The sequence below is a fragment of the Stomoxys calcitrans genome, chromosome 4, assembly GCF_963082655.1.
Source record: "Stomoxys calcitrans chromosome 4, idStoCalc2.1, whole genome shotgun sequence".
NCBI lineage: Eukaryota > Metazoa > Arthropoda > Insecta > Diptera > Muscidae > Stomoxys > Stomoxys calcitrans.
This window is the reverse complement of record NC_081555.1, coordinates 93,988,974-94,009,516: the sequence shown is the minus strand read 5'-3', so window position 1 is coordinate 94,009,516 and position 20,543 is coordinate 93,988,974. Positions and strand designations below refer to the sequence as shown.

The 20,543-nt window shown below is 33.0% G+C and overlaps 1 protein-coding gene across 6 annotated transcripts in view; it reads right to left on the bottom strand.

Moving 5' to 3' along the window:
• LOC106082136 (high mobility group protein DSP1) overlaps positions 1–20,543 on the bottom strand; it is an 84,172-nt gene that overhangs the window by 13,747 nt on the left and 49,882 nt on the right. For 5 of the 6 annotated variants that reach the window (XM_059367025.1, XM_059367027.1, XM_059367026.1 and 2 more), the window contains exons 4-5: positions 5,932–6,093; positions 5,515–5,685 (exon numbers count right to left, since the gene is read on the bottom strand). In XM_059367025.1, the coding sequence (XP_059223008.1) occupies positions 5,515–5,685; positions 5,932–6,093 (333 nt within the window). The remainder of the gene's footprint in view (positions 1–5,514; positions 5,686–5,931; positions 6,094–20,543) is intronic. The other variant, XM_059367029.1, reaches the window with a different exon arrangement.

Here is a 20,543-nt window from a genome sequence, read left to right as displayed (position 1 = left end):
AATAAAAAAAACGTAGAACAGAAAAATAAAAAATTAGCAACATCTCTTCAAAAGGTAAAGGTTTTAAAGAGTGAAAGTTGCAAGTTTTTTTATAATTTTTTTATTTATTCTTGTACTTTTAAATATGCCATCAATGTGTTGTAAATGCGTCCTTAAGACATACTAAAGGTTTTTGTTTAGTCTACTTTCTCCGTTTCTACTCTTTTAACTTTATTTCATTTTCTTTTTCTTCCTCTTTTTCGCCACCCATACAAATTACTTTTTTTTTACATTATTTGTTTGTGGTATACACAACGGCACATTTTTTAAGGCTATGATGATTGTAAAGAAGGAAAATTTTTAAGAGTAACTTGTGGGAGGGTTGCGTTAAATGACATAGTTTTCACCTCCCATAAGTTGGTGAAGTTCTAGTTTTCTCTATTTTTTACGAAAAGGGACATTTTCAGTGAGCGGTGTAGGCGTTTATATTAAATAAAAATTGTATCTCTTTTTAGCCCAACAAAGGATAAAAAAAAAAATAATTGCTATGCTATAGAAGCTATATCAAGTTATAATCCGATTCGGACCATAATCGAATTATTCAATTCGATTATGATCCGAATCGTTGGAGACCATAGTAGAAGTCATTGTGTAATATTTCAGTTCATTCGGATAAGAATTGCGCCTTGCAGGGGCTCAAGAAGCAAAATCGGGAGATCGGTTTATATGGCTGCTGTATCAAGCTATTTATCGATTCAGACCATATTAGACACGTATGTTGAAGGTCATGAGAGAAGCCGTTGTACAAGATTTCTGCCAAATCGGAAGGGAATAGCGCCCTCAAGAGGCTCACGAAGTCATGATCCCAGATCGGTTTTTATTGCGCTATATCAGGTTATGTACCGATTTCCGCCATACTTAGAACAGTTCTTGGAAGTCATAACAAAGCACCTCGTGCAAAATTTCAGCCAAAGTGATACGAAAACACCGCCAATTTCAGTCAAATCGCACGAGATTTGCGCCCTCTAGGGGCTCAAGGAGTCAGGACCCAAGATCGGTTTATATGGCAGCTTTATCAAAAATTTAGCCGATTTGAACCGTACTTAGTACAGTTGTTGAAAGCCATAACAAAACGCCACGTGCAAAATTTCAACCAAATCGGATAAGAATTGCGCCCTCTAGTGGCTCAAGAAATCAAAATCCAAGATCGGTTTATATGGCAGCTATATTAAAACATGGATGGATATGGCCCATTTACAATCCCAACAGACCTACACTAATAAGTAGTATTTGTGCAAAATTTCAAGCGGCTAGCTTTACTCCTTCAAAAGTTAGCGTGCTTTCGACAGACAGACGGACGGACATGACTAGATCGACTTATGTCATGACGATCAAGAATATATATACTTTATGGGGTCTTAGACGAATATTTTGAGGAGATACAAACAGAATGACGAAATTAGTATACCCCATCCTATGGTGAAGGGTATAAAAAGATGTGAAATAAAAATGAATGCTTTTTAACAGACAAAAATTGTTTAACTGATATTTATTAACATTCTCAATATGCAGATGTTGACAATCTTAATAATGTTCATGGAGCCTATCCACTTTATGTTTGACACATTTGTTTGTCCAAAAACAAATCAAATAGCGTAACTATTAGATCGAAGTAGGATTTTTATTGCCCTACAATCAATTTCATGTCAAATTTGTGTTTCCTTCTTTGATCTAACAAAAAATTGTAAAATCAAACAAAGAAACACAAATTGATTTAACGATTTTGATTTGTTTTTGGACAGACAAAATGTGTCGAATGTGAATACAAAATAAAGAATGTACGAATTTGACAAGTTGGGTCAAATATTTGACAAATCTGAACCTACCTTAACTCAAAAAACCACACACAAGGGAAATGTATGCAAATATGTATGTTTCTTTAGCCTTCTGTAATTAAGAGGGACGGCATTCGTCTTGCAATCGTGAGATTGTCTGTTCAAATTTCATTCAGGGGAATCATTGCAAACAAAATCTTCGCACTTACAGACAAAAAAAAACATTTAGAATTTACTCCTTTTTTTAATGACTCCCCATTTAGTCTATCGTGGGTGTATATCTTCGAATGGAACGTTTTCTACCTTTTGGGACCAGGGCTGCGGTAGAGCTGGCAAACTATCGATTATCGCAACATTCGATATTTTTGATAGTTTTAATAATCAATAACGTTAGTATCGATACTATCATTAACTTCCCATCACCTATATTTCAAACGAAAGTGATAAATAACCGGGCGAGCGATTTATATAGAAGCAACATCAATACACAGACCAAATAAAACCACTATTAATAAAGTCAGTTGGAAGTCATGAGAGAAATCATTGTCCAAATGTTAGTCTAAAAAGATGAAAATTGCGCCCTCTATATGTGTAATGTATCTTAAAGTATGTATTCAGTGTCGGATTGCCCATTTTTGTTTAAAATTCAACATTTGCCACAGTATACATCGGTGTTTTGCTGGAAAGGAAACTAAACTTCAAATCCAACATTTTGAAAAGGGCAAGAAAGGCCACTCTTGCCCTATACACTTACAAGAGAGCCATTGGCAAAAGTTGGGGATTTAGTGTCATGCATTAAGTATATTCTACATTTGTCAGACCTATTATGCTATATGGTGTTGTGGTCTGGTGGACGGCGCTTCAAAAATCCACCTACAGCTCAGTACTTAACCGGATCGAAAGGATGGCTCGTTTGTGCATCACAGCCGCACTAAAGACAACACCATCTAATGCTACATCTTGTGCCTCTGGACATTATGGCTACCCAAATTGCAGCGACCACCGCCGTGAGGTTAAGGGAGCTTTCTCATTGGTAATGTGGACACTGTGTTATACTTGATAAAAAATACTATACCACTATTCCTGATAGAACCGATTGGAACTACGATATCCCTGGTAACAGAAGTTACATAGTCTTCTTTACGGATGGTTCCAAACTAAACGACCAGGTGGGCTTTGCGGTGTACTCTAACGATCTAGAACTGGTCATATCGAAAAGGTTACCCGACCACTGCAGTGTGTATCAAGCAGAGATCCTTGCAATTAAGGAAGTGGTGGAATAGCTATAAGATATAATCTCAGTACGATGATTGGCATAAATATCTTCTCATACCGCCAGGCAGTCATTAAATCCCTGGAGAACGTATATCTAAACACAAAAACCGCCCTCAACTGTCGCAGATCTCTTAACGAGATGGCTGAACAGTTCAAAATTCACCTGTTCTGGGTGCCGGTCCACAGAGATATCCCAGAGAATTCTGAAGCAGACGAACTTGCGAAACTAGGAACTACCTTACTCACTTAAGGGACACTGGAATCTCTCTGTATGCCTCTAGCGACATGTATGCTAAGTATTCAGGACCAGGCCCGAAGGGCAACGAATGATAGATGGTCACAAAGAGGGGGCTGTGAGCATTCCAAAACTATGTGGCCTCATCTAGACTTGAAAATGTCTACTGCTTTGCTGTCATTCGCTAGAACAGACGTCTCAATCATTGTGTCCGTCATGACAGGTCACTGTCTAATCGGAAAACATGCTGATGGACTGAAAGTTGCCAGCAACGACTTTTGCAGAAGTTGTAGAGACATCGAGGAGGAAGAGACTATAGAACACATCCTGTGTGTGAGTCCCGCACTATCAGTCAGTCGGAAGGAGTTCCACTTTAGGTTCTCATTTCTTTGAGAACCTGTCTGATTTAGCGGATGTGAACATTCGCAAGTTACTGGGCTTTTTAAAGCGATCTGGATGGTTCAACGGTAGGAACTAGAAGGTATCTTCCTTCTTCCGTTACTCTGGTCACAATGGACGAAAACGTCTAAGTGAGTCTGATGGCAGACTGCCACTTAAACCTCCATCGGAAAAATATCAATCGATATTCAGTCAAAAAATTAAATATTGATAGTGCCATCATTAATTAATTAATTGTTTAATATGAGCCGGAGTTAAGAGTAGGAAATTCATCGTGATATCCCTGCTGGTAGCATGCTCGAATTACCAGTGCCGGGGACGGGGGTTCGATTTCTATCAGAGGCTTGATCGGTCGCTACTGTGGTATCACAAAAGACCGAGTTTTTTTTTTTAGGAAAACTACTTTTGTTGAAGTGTTAAAGGTCTAAGTTTTACTTGAGTGAGTAAAAATTTGTCATATTTATATTTCAGTAAGAAACGTGTTTTTATAACTAATCGAAATTTTGTCTGCCACTCTGGCTGCTTTATATACCATATGCCTTTTTTTTGGCCTTCGTAACCCCTGATGGAATTATTTCCTATGTTTTATTATTATGGTATCATTCTTTAAGCACTTCCCTTAGCCGAGTTTCTTTTCTTGTGCTTTTATGCACGAATGATGCGATGATTCTGTGTGTTGCAATAACGATGGCAAAAAGCAATTTATAAAGTGCCAAATCGTAGGCTATCAAGGGGGATTGGTGGAAGCCGAAAACGAGAGGATAGGATGGACGGCTATCGTTGGATCGGATCGACGGTTTTGCTTGGCTGCCTGGTTGGGTTGCTTCGCTTGTGCTATTAAATGTACCAAAGCAAAGCATAGTTCTCAAACGAACATCAGACGTACATGTATACTCACACATAACCATCAGCCAACCGAGCGTAGCAAAATATTGGGGTTCTTGGGCAGTACATAGTAAGCATGTCGAGAAAGTAAGCACGCTAGGGTTGCCCAAAATTAAACTATTGCTTTATTTGGTACAAGTTTTGTTTTCATAATCAGTGATCAGCTGAGTTAAGTTTTGAGTAGATAAACCGTTTCTACTTTATTCTTGATATTTTGCATAAAATTTTATGAAAACCATGCGTTACCATATAGCATGATAACTATTGGAAATTGAGAATTTAGTAGTCACTTTTCCGGACGTTTAAACAGTATTTTTTTAATATTGGCTTTTCAATAAAATTTATTAAAATATATTCTGAATACGGCAGGCTGTCTTACATATGTCAAAAGCTTTTAACACCAGGATGCTTATATGAAGCAATGCCTGGCAAAATATCGATGGCACTATCGATATTTTATATTTTGTCTGAATATCGATTTTTATTTTTCCGATTGATACTTGATTGGTAAAGTTCAACTTTTTGCAAAATTGAACAAAAAAAAGCGAATTGATACTAAATGTATCCTATATGATACATTTCGCCCATAGAGGGCGCAATTGCCATTCCATTGAGAAACAGCGTAGAACAGGAAAAGGAATAGTGTTGTCCGTTACAAGTTTAAGCTCAATAACTGCTTATTATTGTCGAGAGTACACAAATACAATTAAACATAAACAGACATTTTCAAATACCCTATAACAGTAATGTTATATCTATTTATGTGTTATAAAGCATTTTATATTCTTTTTCGATATTGCAAAAAATATTTAAGGTTACGAGTCCAGCCCAGAATATGCTCTCTTCTCAACATACATATACTACTTATAAAATCTAATATATAGACAATATGGTGTGGGTACTTACCTTCCATCTTTCAGCACACTTTCTGGAGAATTCCGCAAATATAACTGTCTCATCGGGATGTTTTTTCTTGTGTTCTTCGCGGCATGTCTGTACAAAATAGGCATAGGCTGTCATACGGCCACGTGGTTTAGCATCCGGTTTACCTCCTCCAGCAGCCCGTATTATATTATTCTGTGAATTACAACGATGAAGATCAATGTAATTTTCTTGTTGCATAGCAGAAGAAACTTTAGGATTAAAGGTGAAAGAAGGCATGGCATTTGATACGGTAGCAGTTGCATTGTTATTAATTAAAGTTGAAGGATATATGGATGGGGAAGTGGAAGATTGTGTTGTGTTAGTAGCAATTGCTATATTAGATGTTGTTATTTTGGAGTTTGTGGTGATATTTGCATTACTACAATTTAATTGCTGTACAATATGGCCTTGGGATAGAGGCTTATCATCCTGTGGTGGCTTTACACCGCCCTTATGAACATTATTGTCCTTTTCCGCAATGCCATCAATAACATTTGAAATGATCGTAGAAGACGATGTTGCTCCACTCTTTGCCAAGTAATTTGAATCGATTACATTTGCCTAAAGTCATGCAGCATCATCATATTCCAAGCAATGATACAAAGGGGCAAAGGCATAACACCAAGAATCGAAATGAAAATAAAAAATTAATAAAATATAAAACAAAATAGTACTTCGCCATATTTTACAAATTGGATAGCTGATTAAACTTTTCCCATGTAAATTTGCTGAATATGGCAGCACAAAAATAATGTATTGTAAAACAAACAACAAATGAAAATGACCGAGAGACATTTTAGAATACAAATGTCAGTTATAGAAGAACAATGGCAACAAATTAAGCGCTGCAATATACTTGTGAATGCACATTCATTAGGCAATCTTTGTTGTTATATGGATGCATGGATGGCATTGTATGGGTGTCCACATATATACATGAAAATTGAGAGACAACGAAAAAATACATTTTCATACATAGTACGTGTACTGCACATATGTATATGTGAACATACATACATACTTATGTAGAATCAAACATTTAAGGATTCCATCATTGTACACATACAAACGCACATATATAAAAATGGATTCGAATGAACTAGTATATGACACAAGAGACAAGAGAGAAGTGTCAAGAAATAAAAATAATGATGACACTCATCATGATTGATGATAATGGTGATGAGAGTCATGATGACATTTAATATCAGTGTTGCAATGGTTATGGCAAATGCTGAAGAATATTACTGTCAGTAAAAAAAAAAATTGCAAACATTAAACCACGAAAATACTAAAAACAAAATCATTCAATTCGTGAAAAAATATAAATAGCAGTTTTTTATTATTCTTAATTATGAAAATTATCACTATGTATTGCAAAAGCTACGCATATCCAGCTAGCACATTTGTAGAAGGTAGTGGCAATTGTATACAACGTTATAGAAAATGATAGGCAGGAACAGGATAATAAAGATGCCTTCTAGGTTCCTATCACTAAAGAAGGGTACTTCACTTGCCCAGCTGATGAAACATTGAAATTTCAAAGTTCTTTGTCAGATGGTTTGTTTAAAGTTTTTTCAACATTTTGTTTATTTTTCCACATTTTTAATGTTTTAATTTATACGTTTGTAATCACAAATCTTTTAATTTTTTGGCTGCTGCACGTGGCAATGCAAAATAAAACTAGAATGTCAATTTGAAAGTGTTGAGTTGGAATTTCAACCCACAGGGTTGTATCGTTGATTTCGTTGTTGGGCAAGCGACGTTGCCCAAAAAGTAATTGCGGATTTTTTAAAAGAAAGTAAATGCATTTTTAATAAAGCTGAGAATGAACTTTAATCAAATATACTTTTTTTACACTTTTTTTTCTAAAGCAAGCTAAAAGTAACAGCTGATAACTGACAGAAGAAAAAATGCAATTACAGAGTCACAAGCTTTGAAAAAAATTGTCAACGCCGACTATATGAAAAATCCGCAATTACTTTTTGGGCAACCCAATACAATTGTACAATGGTTTCTATCTTTAAAACAGCAGATCGATTTAAAAAGCCTCATACAGCAAGTTTACATTGAAATTTTTATGATCTGGATCTAACTATATCCAAAAACAAATCCTGTCCGTTTACACTGCATTATTGGGGATTTAAGTGACATACACAAGTGTACATACGTATACACGAATGTGCATATCACACACATGTCTTGAATAATGTTGCATATTTTGGTACTTTTATCGATTATTCAGCCATGAAATCGGATTTATTTGCAGCCCTATTCTGAATAACAATTCCCTGGGAGTTTATTCACTTCTCCCTTTTCCCCTATTCTGAATAACAATTTACTGGGAGTTTATTCCCTAATCCATTTTCCCTTATTCTAAACAAACTTCAAAAAAGGGAAATATCTCCCAGGGAAAAAAGTAGCTATTCTGAATCGATATAAAAGGGAGAATGAGACGGTAAAATTTGGAAAAAATTCCCCCAAACAAATAAAAGGGAGCTTGGATAAAAAATTGTGTTAAAATTTTTTTTTTTTGAAAAAATGGTACCGCTTCTTATTATTTACGAACAATTTAAAATGTATGTACATTATTTTTCACTTTTTCATCAAAATCAAGTACAAATTTATTAGGTTCTCCCGGATTAATTGTCATGTACCCATCTTAGAAGATTTGCTTAAGTTTTTCAATTTTATTGGCACTCCGTTTCGAGTGTTCCTTAATGGAATGTTCGTGGGCAATTATTCAAAGATACTTGGCGCCACATTTGGCAGCATTTACTCCACAGGAGTAAGAATAAATCCATAAGTCTCTTTTCGGCAGCACTATGTCCAGCAGCCGTCCCAACCACCAAGAAAAGCGGTCCCGGCCCCGAAATGTCGATTAGATCTTCAAGTTCTAGCTGCATAAAAGTAGGCCTTTGATAAAACGGCGTATCAGGCAGACCAACACAGAATTTATGACGACGAAGTAGAAGCAAACCTTTATATTACGATTCAGCCACCTTTACTCCTTTTGGCAACGGAAAGGGCCAACATGCAGGATGTGTGGCCCGCATGCAACCAGGGACAACACGACACAATTAATCTATCTAACAGACCACTCTGGAAGCATCTAATTTAGCCAACGATTGTTGGATGAACACGGAAAGTTGTTGCCACAATACAGAAATATGGTGACAAGCTGTAGGCCATAATTGTGCACTATTAAAATGAAAAACTTAAAACAAACTTTACAAAAGCAACACTAAACATGTTTGTAAACTTTTTAACTTCTTTTTGTTTATTTTTTCATTTTATGTTCTTTTTCCAAAAAATTATAGCCAAATGTTTAGCCAAAATCAAACAGCTGTTTTCGAAAATTCGAAATTCCATATCCCAAAAATGTCCTTTCCCTATTCAATCAGAATAGGCGGATTTTATTCGAGGGAGAATTCCCAGAGTTTTTAGAATTGGGCTGTTGATATTTAAAAATAAATCCTGCAAAAGTGCGATTTATTTTGTACGGTAAAAACTGCACAGGATTTAGCACTTAAATATCGAAAATGCCATAAATCCGGATTTAGTAGCCAATGTAAAAACGTACTTTAAGCTGCATATGCTAATTCACTCAAGTCTTCAAAGTTATGGGAGCCTTAAGTGACACCTCTTCTGTTAACCAGTGTGGAACATATACATACATGCAGTTGTCCTATGGTTTTCTCTTTCTCGACACCCTCTGTAGAAATATTTATTTGATACTTAGTCTGTCATCATGTTTTCCAATCATACCTTTTATGACGGAAAGAATGACTGAGTCACTTGCCAACGAAAGCAACGCAGTGAATTTTGCATAGTTCAGACATATGCTTGTACGATCTGCTAGTCAAGGTTGATTTAATCCCGGCATGAGATGGCTTTAAGCACCCCACGGGTTGGAACTCTGAGCTCTAATTTATGTGGTGTTCATTGTCAACAGAAATTTAGAAATGAGAAATTTAACTAAGAACTAACGGGCGCATCCACAGGTTACGGATAGTGGAGTGCTTTGTATACGGAGTTGCTGCAATGGCAGTCGCAGACAATCAGCGGTATCAAGTGTCGGTATTGGAATGAAGGGTATCAGTGAGAGGCCGGGCGGCACCGTCTCACTCTTATTATATAGATCCCTTGCTATAGTATTGATGCTAGAGTTTCCAACATTTCGACCTATGTAAAGTAAATATAATATAAACACATACATAATTAACAAAAACAAGTACTAAAACCTTACAATTATTAACAAATGTGAACTGTTATTATAACTTTCTCCACATAAATAATAGTTTAATACACTTTTTTATAGAAGTCCCCAGATTTTATTGCGTTTCTCAGTCTTCAGTCAGTGGTTACTCATTCATTCATTAGCATTTATAATAATCTGCACACAATTGATGACAACAATTCACACGCGAATGATGAAAAACTGTTCCGAGAAAAAAATTTAAACTGGTTGCCATTTATTTTGTTATGAATCATACAACAAAATGAAACAGAAAAGTAATATTGAAAGTATAATTTACACAACCGTGCCAAAAGCTAAAGCAAATAATTTAAAAGTGGCATGAAGTGAATCAAACCGAAGACAATCAATGTTGCCATATTGACCTTTTAAAGAGAGTAAAAAAATAATGGAGAGGAAAACACTTTTCTCTAAAAATAGATAGGTGTCAATTCATTGAGCCTAGCACTGACTTCGACTTTTCGCCCGAACAACTGTCAAAACGCATTATAAAACAAGAAAGGACGGGTTAAAGTCGGACAAATCCAATCTTTTGATAGCTACATTGGGTATCCAGACTGAATCGTCAATATTCAAAATTTAATTTAATTTAAATTTTGTAGAATTTCTACCAAAAGCCGTACATTTTGTGAAATATCGGTTAATAAACGGGTTTGCAAAGGTACTTAACGGAAAAATCGGCGGTTACATACATATGGGAACTACATACAGTCAATCAAATAAATTTACGTACACATTGTTTATTCAAGAAAAAAAAAACAAGTAATAATGCTCACGATGTAAAATTTTTTAATAGGATTCAATCTATTTTGCTGAATCACATATTCATGTAGTCAATACGCTTAACAAAATTCCAGATATTACTCTTATTTGACCCCCTATATCTATGAAATAGAAAAAAACTAGAAAAATAAAACAAAAAAGTTTACGTACACAACCCACATCCCTAAACAGTCATCGGCATAAGTATTTTGGCAAACTAATTTTGTAACAGTTTAGCTTACAGAAATTGTTTCCTTTGTATGCCTACAGTATTCATAGATGGTCTTATTTAAAACTTCATATCCATTTTTATTAAAACATTATTTGGAATAAAATAATAGGCCAAGTATCAAAATATTGGGGACCATAAGTATTTTAACATTTAATTAAGTTAAAAGAAAAAAATAAAATAAAAAAAAATAAAAAAAAAATAAAAAAAAAAATAAAAAAAAAAAAAAATAAAAAAAAATAAAAAAAATAAAAAAATAAAAAAAAATAAAAAAAAATAAAAAAAATATAAAAATAAAAATGAAAATATAAAAATAAAAATATAAAAATTAAAATATAAAAATAAAAATATAAAAATAAAAATATAAAAATAAAAATATAAAAATATAAAAATAAAAATATAAAAATATAAAAATATAAAAATAAAAATATAAAAATAAAAATATAAAAATAAAAATATAAAAACAAAAATATAAAAATAAAAATATAAAAATAAAAATATAAAAATATAAAAATAAAAATATAAAAATAAAAAAATAAAAAATAATTAAAAAAATAAAAATAATAATATTGAGATAAAAAAATTAAAAATAAGGATATAAACATAAAAATTAAAAAAGAAAATTATAAAAATAATAATTAAAATAAATAAAAATAAAAAAATTATAAAAAATAAAAAATTATAAAAAAATTATAAAAATATAAATAAAAAATTTTAGTTGTTTTTCTCCAAAGTTGAGCTTAATGACCATGAGAATTATTTGAAGCGGAAAGACTTGATTATTAAAAATTACTGAAAAAATAGAAAAAAAAATTAAAAAATTAATACAAATAATAAAAATAAAAAAAATAATAATAATAAAAAAAAATAATAAAAATAAAAAAAATAATAAAAATAAAAAAATAATAAAAATAAAAAATAATAAAAATAAAAAAATAAAAAATTTAAAGAAATAAAAAATATAAAGAAATAATAAAAATAAGAAAATAATAAAAATAAAATAAATAATACAAATAAAAAAATAATATAAATAGAAAAATAATAAAAATAAAAAATAATAATAAAATAAAAATAAAAAATAATAATAAAATAATAAAAATACAAAATAATAATAAATAAAAATAAAAAATAATAATAAATAAAAATAAAAAATAATAAAATAATAAAAATAAAAAATAATAAAATAATAAAAATAAAAAATAATAATAAAAATAAAAAATGATTTTGTGAAATAGCAAAAGGAACCCTACTGAGTCTATATAAAAGATTCAAGATGGACTATATCTGATTGAAGTATACTAGTAAATGGTAAAGGGGATGCTTTCAGCTCAATGGGGTTCAGATTAAGCCGTGACCTGCTCAGTCTCCTGACCACAATCCCATAAGACATTTATGGGGACTTTGAAATTATATTACAAAGAACCGATTGTCAAATGAGGAAGAGCTACGGAAGGCAGTACCTAATGCCTGGCACAAAATTCGTTTAAGGCTATCCCAGGATAACCCTGTGAAGAGATAACAGGATCTTATAGAGACTCCACGCATCATAGAAGTGCTGAAGTTGTCGAAAAATAGGTTATTACTCTAGCTAAAGAAATAATTTAAGCTTTCATTTATTATTTTTCACCTTTTGCGCCATTTGCTTTAAATGTATAGGGTTATGTATCAATACTCCTATTATTTTTAATAGTGAATTTTGGGGAAAAATTAAATCAATGAATAATTTTGAATTATAGTAGTTTCAGTTAGAGAATCGATTAAAAATTAATCTTATGTAAAAAGGTTTTAATAAAAAACTTTGAGAGCTGTATCCAAATCTGAACCGATTTCTTACAGTTTCAAAAGGCCTCGGCTCTAGGCCAAAAAAGAAGTATGTGACATATTTGAAGACGATCGTATGAAAATTGCGACCCGCACTTTCTTCAAAAATAAAATGATGACCGACAGAATGATGAACACAAGTTTATCGATTCAGAAAATGAATCTGAGACGATTTCACACTTATCTCTTGCTTCTGTATGTTACAAACAAAAAGCACTGCCATGGGTTTTGGGCTCAAGATACAGTAGTGGAAAAATAATAGAGACAGTTTTTTCATTTATTTTTTCCTTTCCTCAATATTTCAATACTAATGCAATTGAAATTAATATTTCATTACTTCTGTGCTTCTCTGAACAACAACAATAAAGGCAAAATTCTATTATTAATTAATTCTATTATTAATATATTAGTATCAATAATACAAAAATTTGATCGATTTGGTGCTGATATTTATCAAAAGATGTGAAGTGTTTTGCTTCCTTCCTCTATTTTCCATAAAAATTATTGATTGAATTGGATAGAAATTTTTTTGCTCCAACAACTCATTATATTTGCTATTTCTTTATTGATTTTTACCTCATTTATTATTTTTTTATTCCCTTATTTTACCCTCTTCAGTTGTATGACTCTGCAACACATCATTAAGATTTCAAGTTTTTAATTACGAAACGAATATTTCAATAAACCATTTAAATCATTACTGCTCGTTGGTGTTTTTCCCTTTCAAAATGTCAGTTACAAAAAATATTGTATTCTTTACTAATAACAATATTTTGAAAATTGTCCCTTTTATTTCTTCCAACCATTCTGAAATCAACAGTTCTACGAATAATCTGGGTCGGCCGTGTACTTTTTTTCTAACTCATTCTTAGTTACTATTGTCCCTATTATTTTTTCCACCACTGTAGATCAAATTTAAAACGAAAAAAAAAGAATGCCCATAGCTAATTACATACCCTACACAATTACTGTGGTGTAGGCATCAGCCTGGACGTAAAAAATTTAAGAAATTTTATTAAAACCCCGTTTCGAAGAAAATTCCCACGAAATCCAGGATTCACTAATAGAAGGTTAGCTCACTTGCGAAAAAATAAAGTGGATAGGCCCCATAAGCATCATTAAGGATGTCAAATCTGCCAATTGACAATGTCATCAAATAGGAGAAAACGTTAACAAAGAATGATTGTAAAAAGAGAACAAGTGACAACCCCAATGCCAAGTACTGCCAAAAATTAAAAAAAAAAACATTGAAGTCGGCTGATCGCTTGGCTTAACCTTATTCAGTGAATCCTGGTTTTGACCCAATTGTTTGACATTTTCGTTGAAATTTAATTTTTGTGAAATGTAACGTAAATCTTCAAATAGATTATTTAAAATGTACATATTTTCAATTACCTATAATTATGTAAAATTAAAAAAAAATGCTTGTTAGTTTCTTATTAAAAGCTAGTTGAAATTAAAATAAATCGACAAAAATTAAATGAACTTTATTGATGAAATTTAATATAAAAAAAAATATTTACGGAATTTTAAAATTCAGACAAAATTTGTTGTGATAATCACAATACTTATAAAATTCACAAACACTGTTTTAATTTGTTTTATTAAAATTAAAATATTCATAGGTATATAAACAATCTTAAAAAAAGTATTGTAAATGGCCCCATTTATATAATTACATGCCGGCACAGTGCCAACGAGCCTATATACGAATGTATTATTCATTATTTCTAACAAACGACATAACAAATATCATCACTTGCATATGAAAGTATATGTTTGTATGTGTGTAGATGTGTCAACAACCTTTCTAAAAACGAGCAAAACAAAAAAAAAAGAACGCAAACGAACATAGAAGATAAAAGGTAAACTAAAATAGAAATTTCCCATAAATATACGTATTTCATTTTTGCATACAAGTCACAAACAGTGCCGTATTTTGTCCTCCTCCATAAAAATTCATAGCCCTCCTCAGTAATGCATGGAAAAAGATACACATGCACACAATCCCAAATGAATCACAAAAACAATTTTCCGATTTGTTCAGATATGTATGTAGATGAGTCGATACGTTACGTTAACAGCAGTTAGTTGTAACGGTATACAGCGGAATGTTTTTTTTTTTTTTTTTTTTTTTGTTACTAAGTCAACATAGAAACACATAAACCTGTCGGTGAAAAAGCAACACGCACGTGCAGCCGTAATGGTATATGCAAAACAATTGCTATGAAAAAGAAAGAAATGTTGGCGCCAAAATGAGTGATAAAAGAAGATTTGCAAAAACAGAATTTTAATGCTGTATTCTTTTTTTGAAAGTTGTGGCATATTATGATACTAATAACACTCCCCGTGCACAAGGGTGATACGAAGTTAGGCAAGGATCATAACCAATTTGACATTCAGAAACTGATGGCAAACTATTTTAGCACCATAACTGTACAATACCACAAAGATCATATGCATATGCAAATTTTGCCCATGAACATTCCATTAAGGTACACACAGAGAGAATTATTCGTTATAAATTAAATCATAACCTTTTTTTTTCTTTAATTTTATGAAAGGTTTTATTATATTAATGCAAAATCATAAATACAGTCTACACCGGATAAGTGAAACGCTAAAAATACATCTATTTGGTTTCACTTATACGTAATTTTCACTTTAGCGCAGTTCGATTCAGTGTAATAAGTATCCAGTTAAGCGATATAAGCATAAACGCAAGCAAATTTTCACGTCAAAGTACTAATAATGTATGAAATAACTTGAGTTGAAAAGGAGCAATGCTCAGTGGAACTTTTTTCAAGTCTAAGATAACTATACAGCGGTCAAAAAAAGTATTCATCATTAGCAAAATTGATAATAAATTCACTTATTTTGGGTAATTGAAGAAAATTTAAAGTAAACAAATAATGCAGTTTTATGCAATAGTTTATTTTTTGTAATATGTTTTAAAATAAATTCAAAAAATAAATTTAATTAGCGCAAAAAATGCAATTTTATATAATAACACCAAAAACAGAACAAAAAAAGTATTCATCATTGATGTGCTATCATCAAAGTCAAATTCAAATATTATTTGGGAATCCCCCTTTTCTGTTTTATTTAGTAAAGGAGGCTTTGCCCTTGACAGCAAATATTTAATTTCATTGAAAATATAGTTTTTGTCAAAATGGGTCGTAAGCAAAACGAGGTTTCTGATGAGGTAAAAGTTTTGATAATAAAACACCACAGGAATGGTTTAACTCAAAAAACTATCAGTGAAATATTAAATAGACCACGATCTACTATACAATCCATCATCAGAAAGTGGACAGAAACGAAAACTGTTGACAATAAACCAAGATCTGGTCGACCAAAAGCACTTTCAGTTGGAGATGTGCGTTGGCTAGTGCGGCAAGTTCAGAAAACTCCGAAGACAAATGCGACCATTCTTCGTAAAAACACTATGGAATATTTAGGGAAGGAAGTTACTACACAAACAATTCGAAATACACTCAAAAGGCATAGTTACAGAGGTAGAACTGCACGTAAGAAGCCCTTTATAAATAAAATAAACCGAGTGAAAAGGCTAAACTTCGCAAAAATGTATGTAAAACAGCCCGAATCATTTTGGAAAACAGTCATTTTTGCAGACGAGAGCAAGTTTAATCTTTTTGGGTGCGATGGAAAGGTCATAGTGTACAGAAAACCAAATACAGAGCTTGAAGAACGAAACACAGTTGCTACTGTAAAACATGGTGGAGGTGGTTTAATGGTTTGGGGGTGTATGGCGGCTTCAGGAGCGGGAAATCTTGAAATTATTAATGGAGTAATGGATCATAAGTATTACATTGACATTTTAAAGAGGAATTTAAAAGATAGTGCTGTAAAACTTGGGCTTGGTAATAACTTTCAATATTATCAAGATAATGACCCCAAACATTCTGCTTTAAATACCAAGATGTGGATGCTGTATAACTGCCCCAAAGTCATTAAAACTCCTCCTCAAAGTCCCGACTTGAACCCAATTGAACATCTTTGGGAACATCTCGAACGCAAATTGAGAACGCGCAATTTTTCGAGCAAGAGTCAAATGCAACAGGTGATAATGGAGGAATGGACTAATATAGACCAAAATATAACCGCTAAATTAGTCCAATCGATGTCAAACCGTTTAAAAGAAGTTATAAGACGCGGTGGTCGAATAACAAAGTATTAATTTTTTTAAATTATGTTATTTATTTTTTTGTTTTTTTGCAATGATGAATACTTTTTTTGTTTAATTTTTTGTGTTCAGCTGTAAAATGGCCCTTTTTGTTCCAATAAATACTATTTTTTTCTTTAAAAACAATGAAATTGTGTACATATATATCACACAAGCACTACTGCATCATTAGTTTAATATGTTTTTATTTCAATCGTCTTTTGTAGACTTATTAAAAAAAAACATTGAATGATGAATACTTTTTTTGACCGCTGTATTTGGTTTCACTTATACGTAATTTTCACTTTAGCGCAGTTCGATTCAGTGTAATAAGTATCCAGTTAAGCGATATAAGCATAAACACAAGCAAATTTTCACGTCAAAGTACTAATAATGTATGAAATAACTTGAGTTGAAAAGGAGCAATGCTCAGTGGAACTTTTTTCAAGTCTGAGATAACTATATATTAAAATATGTTTTTGCGAATTTTATTGATAACGTTATCTTTTTAGATTTCAGATAGTATCCCATGGAGATAACTTTTTCACTTATGCGTTTTCAGTTTCATATAAAAACAGAATTTGGGGGTTAAAAACTTTTCCAGTTTAGCGGTATTTTCAGTTATGCTATTTTCGCTTGAGCGAACTCAATTGCATTTAATAACACCAAGAATGAATAATTCTTCCCATCAAGTTTCCCTTAAGCGGGATTTTTACTAAAGCGTATTACAGTTATGCCATGGCAGCCGGATTAACCCGATGGAGTTCTCCACCGCCAAGGGCTGCCGCCTCAATGTACAACACACTGCTACAACAACAACAGTTATGCGACAATCCCTTGGCAGTCGGTTGTACGCACCGGATTGACCCGATGGAACCCTTCCATCGGCAAGGGCTGCCGCCTCAGTGTACGTGTTTGTCTTTTTCGTCATGGAAGAGGAGGCACATCCCGGAAAAACCTTCTCCGCACGATTTTGGTCCGTGCCGGGATTGAAAAGAACCCCGGACCCTGGTTCTGTTCGGTTTGCCAGAACCGCCTGCCTCATCTGTCGGTGTCGGCGAGGTGTAACCGGTGCATGGAGGTGGTACATACCTTTTGGGCTTTTATCGCAGAGACCATCCAAATCATCATCTTGTGGATAGATATCCACCGCCCAGAAGCCTTAACGTCGATCTACATGATCTAGAGCGTGAGGTTCAGCGCTACAAGAGAGAACCTCTAGATCATGCGGCATATCAATTAGGTCTAGACAACATTCATGCAGACACGGTAGGAGATGCGGTAAATGGCTACCGGGTGAACGTAGTCCTTAGAGAACGATCGCCTTTCATTGCACGTGAAGAAATTGACATCCCCCGGCAAACCAGAGTAGTTCTGGCTCAATTACGTTCCGGTGTGTACGATGTATGTCCCGATTATAACCAGGGACCGCACGATACACGTCACCTGTTTAACTGCCCAGCCAGACCCATTGGTGTCATTTGAATCATTTGAAAGCAAACACAGTGGAAAACCCCGATTCAAAATGGCCTAAACCGACTTAAATTTATACCCAAACCGACTTAGTATTAGACCTGGCAAATTATCGATAGTCAAAACATTCGATATTTTCGATATTTTTAATAATAAATATTGATAGTATCGATACTATCGTTAATTTCCCATCACCTATTTTTAAAAAGAAAATAAGAAGTAAAAATCTGGATATCGATTTATATAGAAGCAATATCATTGCACTGACCAACTACAACCAAGGTTAATAAAGTCAGTTGGAAGTCATGAGAAAAATCATTGTACAAAATGTTAGTCTAATTAAATTGCGCCCTCTATAGGCGCAATGTATCTAAAAGGGTACATTCAGTGTCGGATTGCTTATTTTGGTTTAGTTTCGCAAAAAAAGCTTTTGCGATAGTATTTATCGGAAAAATATAAATCGATATTCAGTCAAAAATTAAATATCGATAGAGCCATCGATATGTTGCCAGCTGTACTTAGAATTATATAGAGATCAAGTGATCGAGGTGTTACAAGCTGAATCACGAAGTACACACCTCTGGCTCAATTTGCTAAAAACAATTTGCAATGAATTAGATACAGTGAAATTCATCTGACAACAATGTTTTAAAACAATGCTTTTTAAACACATGAAAGTTTATCGCTATTCCTTACTGGAATATTCATGGGCATGTTTGAATTTGCAAAAACATAAAAAAGGGATAACCGTTAGCTTTCTGAATATCAATCACCACTCTGCTTGTTTAATTAATGGTCAAATACTTTTTGTAATGCTGCCTTTTTCCAAGCCTTTACCACTATACTGCTGCAAGCAAATGTATGTTGTACATACACACACACATACATAGAACACTGACCTAGCATATTCTATTCATTCGAAGGGTAAACTTTTTTCATTTCTTCCTTCTTTTTATTGTTTTGGTATTTTATTCAAAGCTAATCATCATTGTATCATCATCCACGGCAACGAACTTTTCTATCCATTCAACTTGCTACCTTGACTTTGTTAATACCATTGACTTCTATATATTTACTATAATTTAGTAGTTGCGCTTCGTCATCAGTTCAAACTGATTTGTTTTTTATGTTTTGTTTGTCACTGGGTATTTCATTCATTTATTCGTTCACACACTTGTCGTTTTTTTTTGTTTTGTTCGTTCATTCACAGATTTTCTACAATGTGGAGGAATGTATTTAAAAAAAATTGTATGAATGTAGTATTTGCTATAAGCAAATAAAAATAAACGATAGCAATGTGTGGTTGGTCGGTGGTGTTGTTGTTGTGCTATTATAGTATGTACCCTTTGTACATATGTTTGTCAGCATATTCATGTATTTTCGTCATTTCTTCCAATTTTAATGAATGAATATTAATTTAAACTTTGCGCTTTTGTGTTGTGTCATAACAACAACACAATCAACTAACCAACCAACCAACCATTGTGTTGGTGACAGACAAGTTTTGTGGTTTTACCAACGATATCCCTTAATAGCTTGACTGCACCAGCTCAAATGACTGGATGAATCATCGTTGCCTCCACATAAGTGAATGTTGAATTAAATTCCAAAAATAGAAAATAAAAACATTTTTTTGGAATCACATCTGTTTGATCTATAACGAAATCATGTTATTTGCGCTATACAGGGCAGCGGACCAAGTTCACTAGAAATGACTACATGATATTTGTTTAATTGATAGCTCATTATATTGTTTACAAGGCATTTGTTTATGATTTTATTTAAAAAATTATTGGCTGGAAAACCACAACCGACTATTGTTGGCGAACTGAACTACCTCAAAGTGAACAAAATGTTTGTGTATCGCACTGCGCTTGCAAAAAAAAAGTGGTTTTCCGAACATCTGTTCTCTGATGAGAAAAAATTTTTTATTTATTTTATTTTCTAAATTTTTAAAGGTCTATTACAACGCATTCAATTAAATAACAATAAGTACTACTCACAAACATGAACTTCTCAAATCATTATGAAATAAAAAGTTGGTAACTTAAGCTAAATTACCGATAGTAAAATGCCATAAGGGCAATAACAACCAGGATGGTAAGTTCACGAACAGTCTTGCAGTGCAAAAAGGAGATTAACGCCTTCTCTGAAGATGGCAAAATCAGCATCGTTTGGGTGCCGGGCCATAACGGAGTAAGGGGAAATGAAAGGGCAGACGTTGTGGCGGTGAAGGCCAGAGGGGTTTTCCGATGGATACTATTGCAAAAATTAAATTTTTT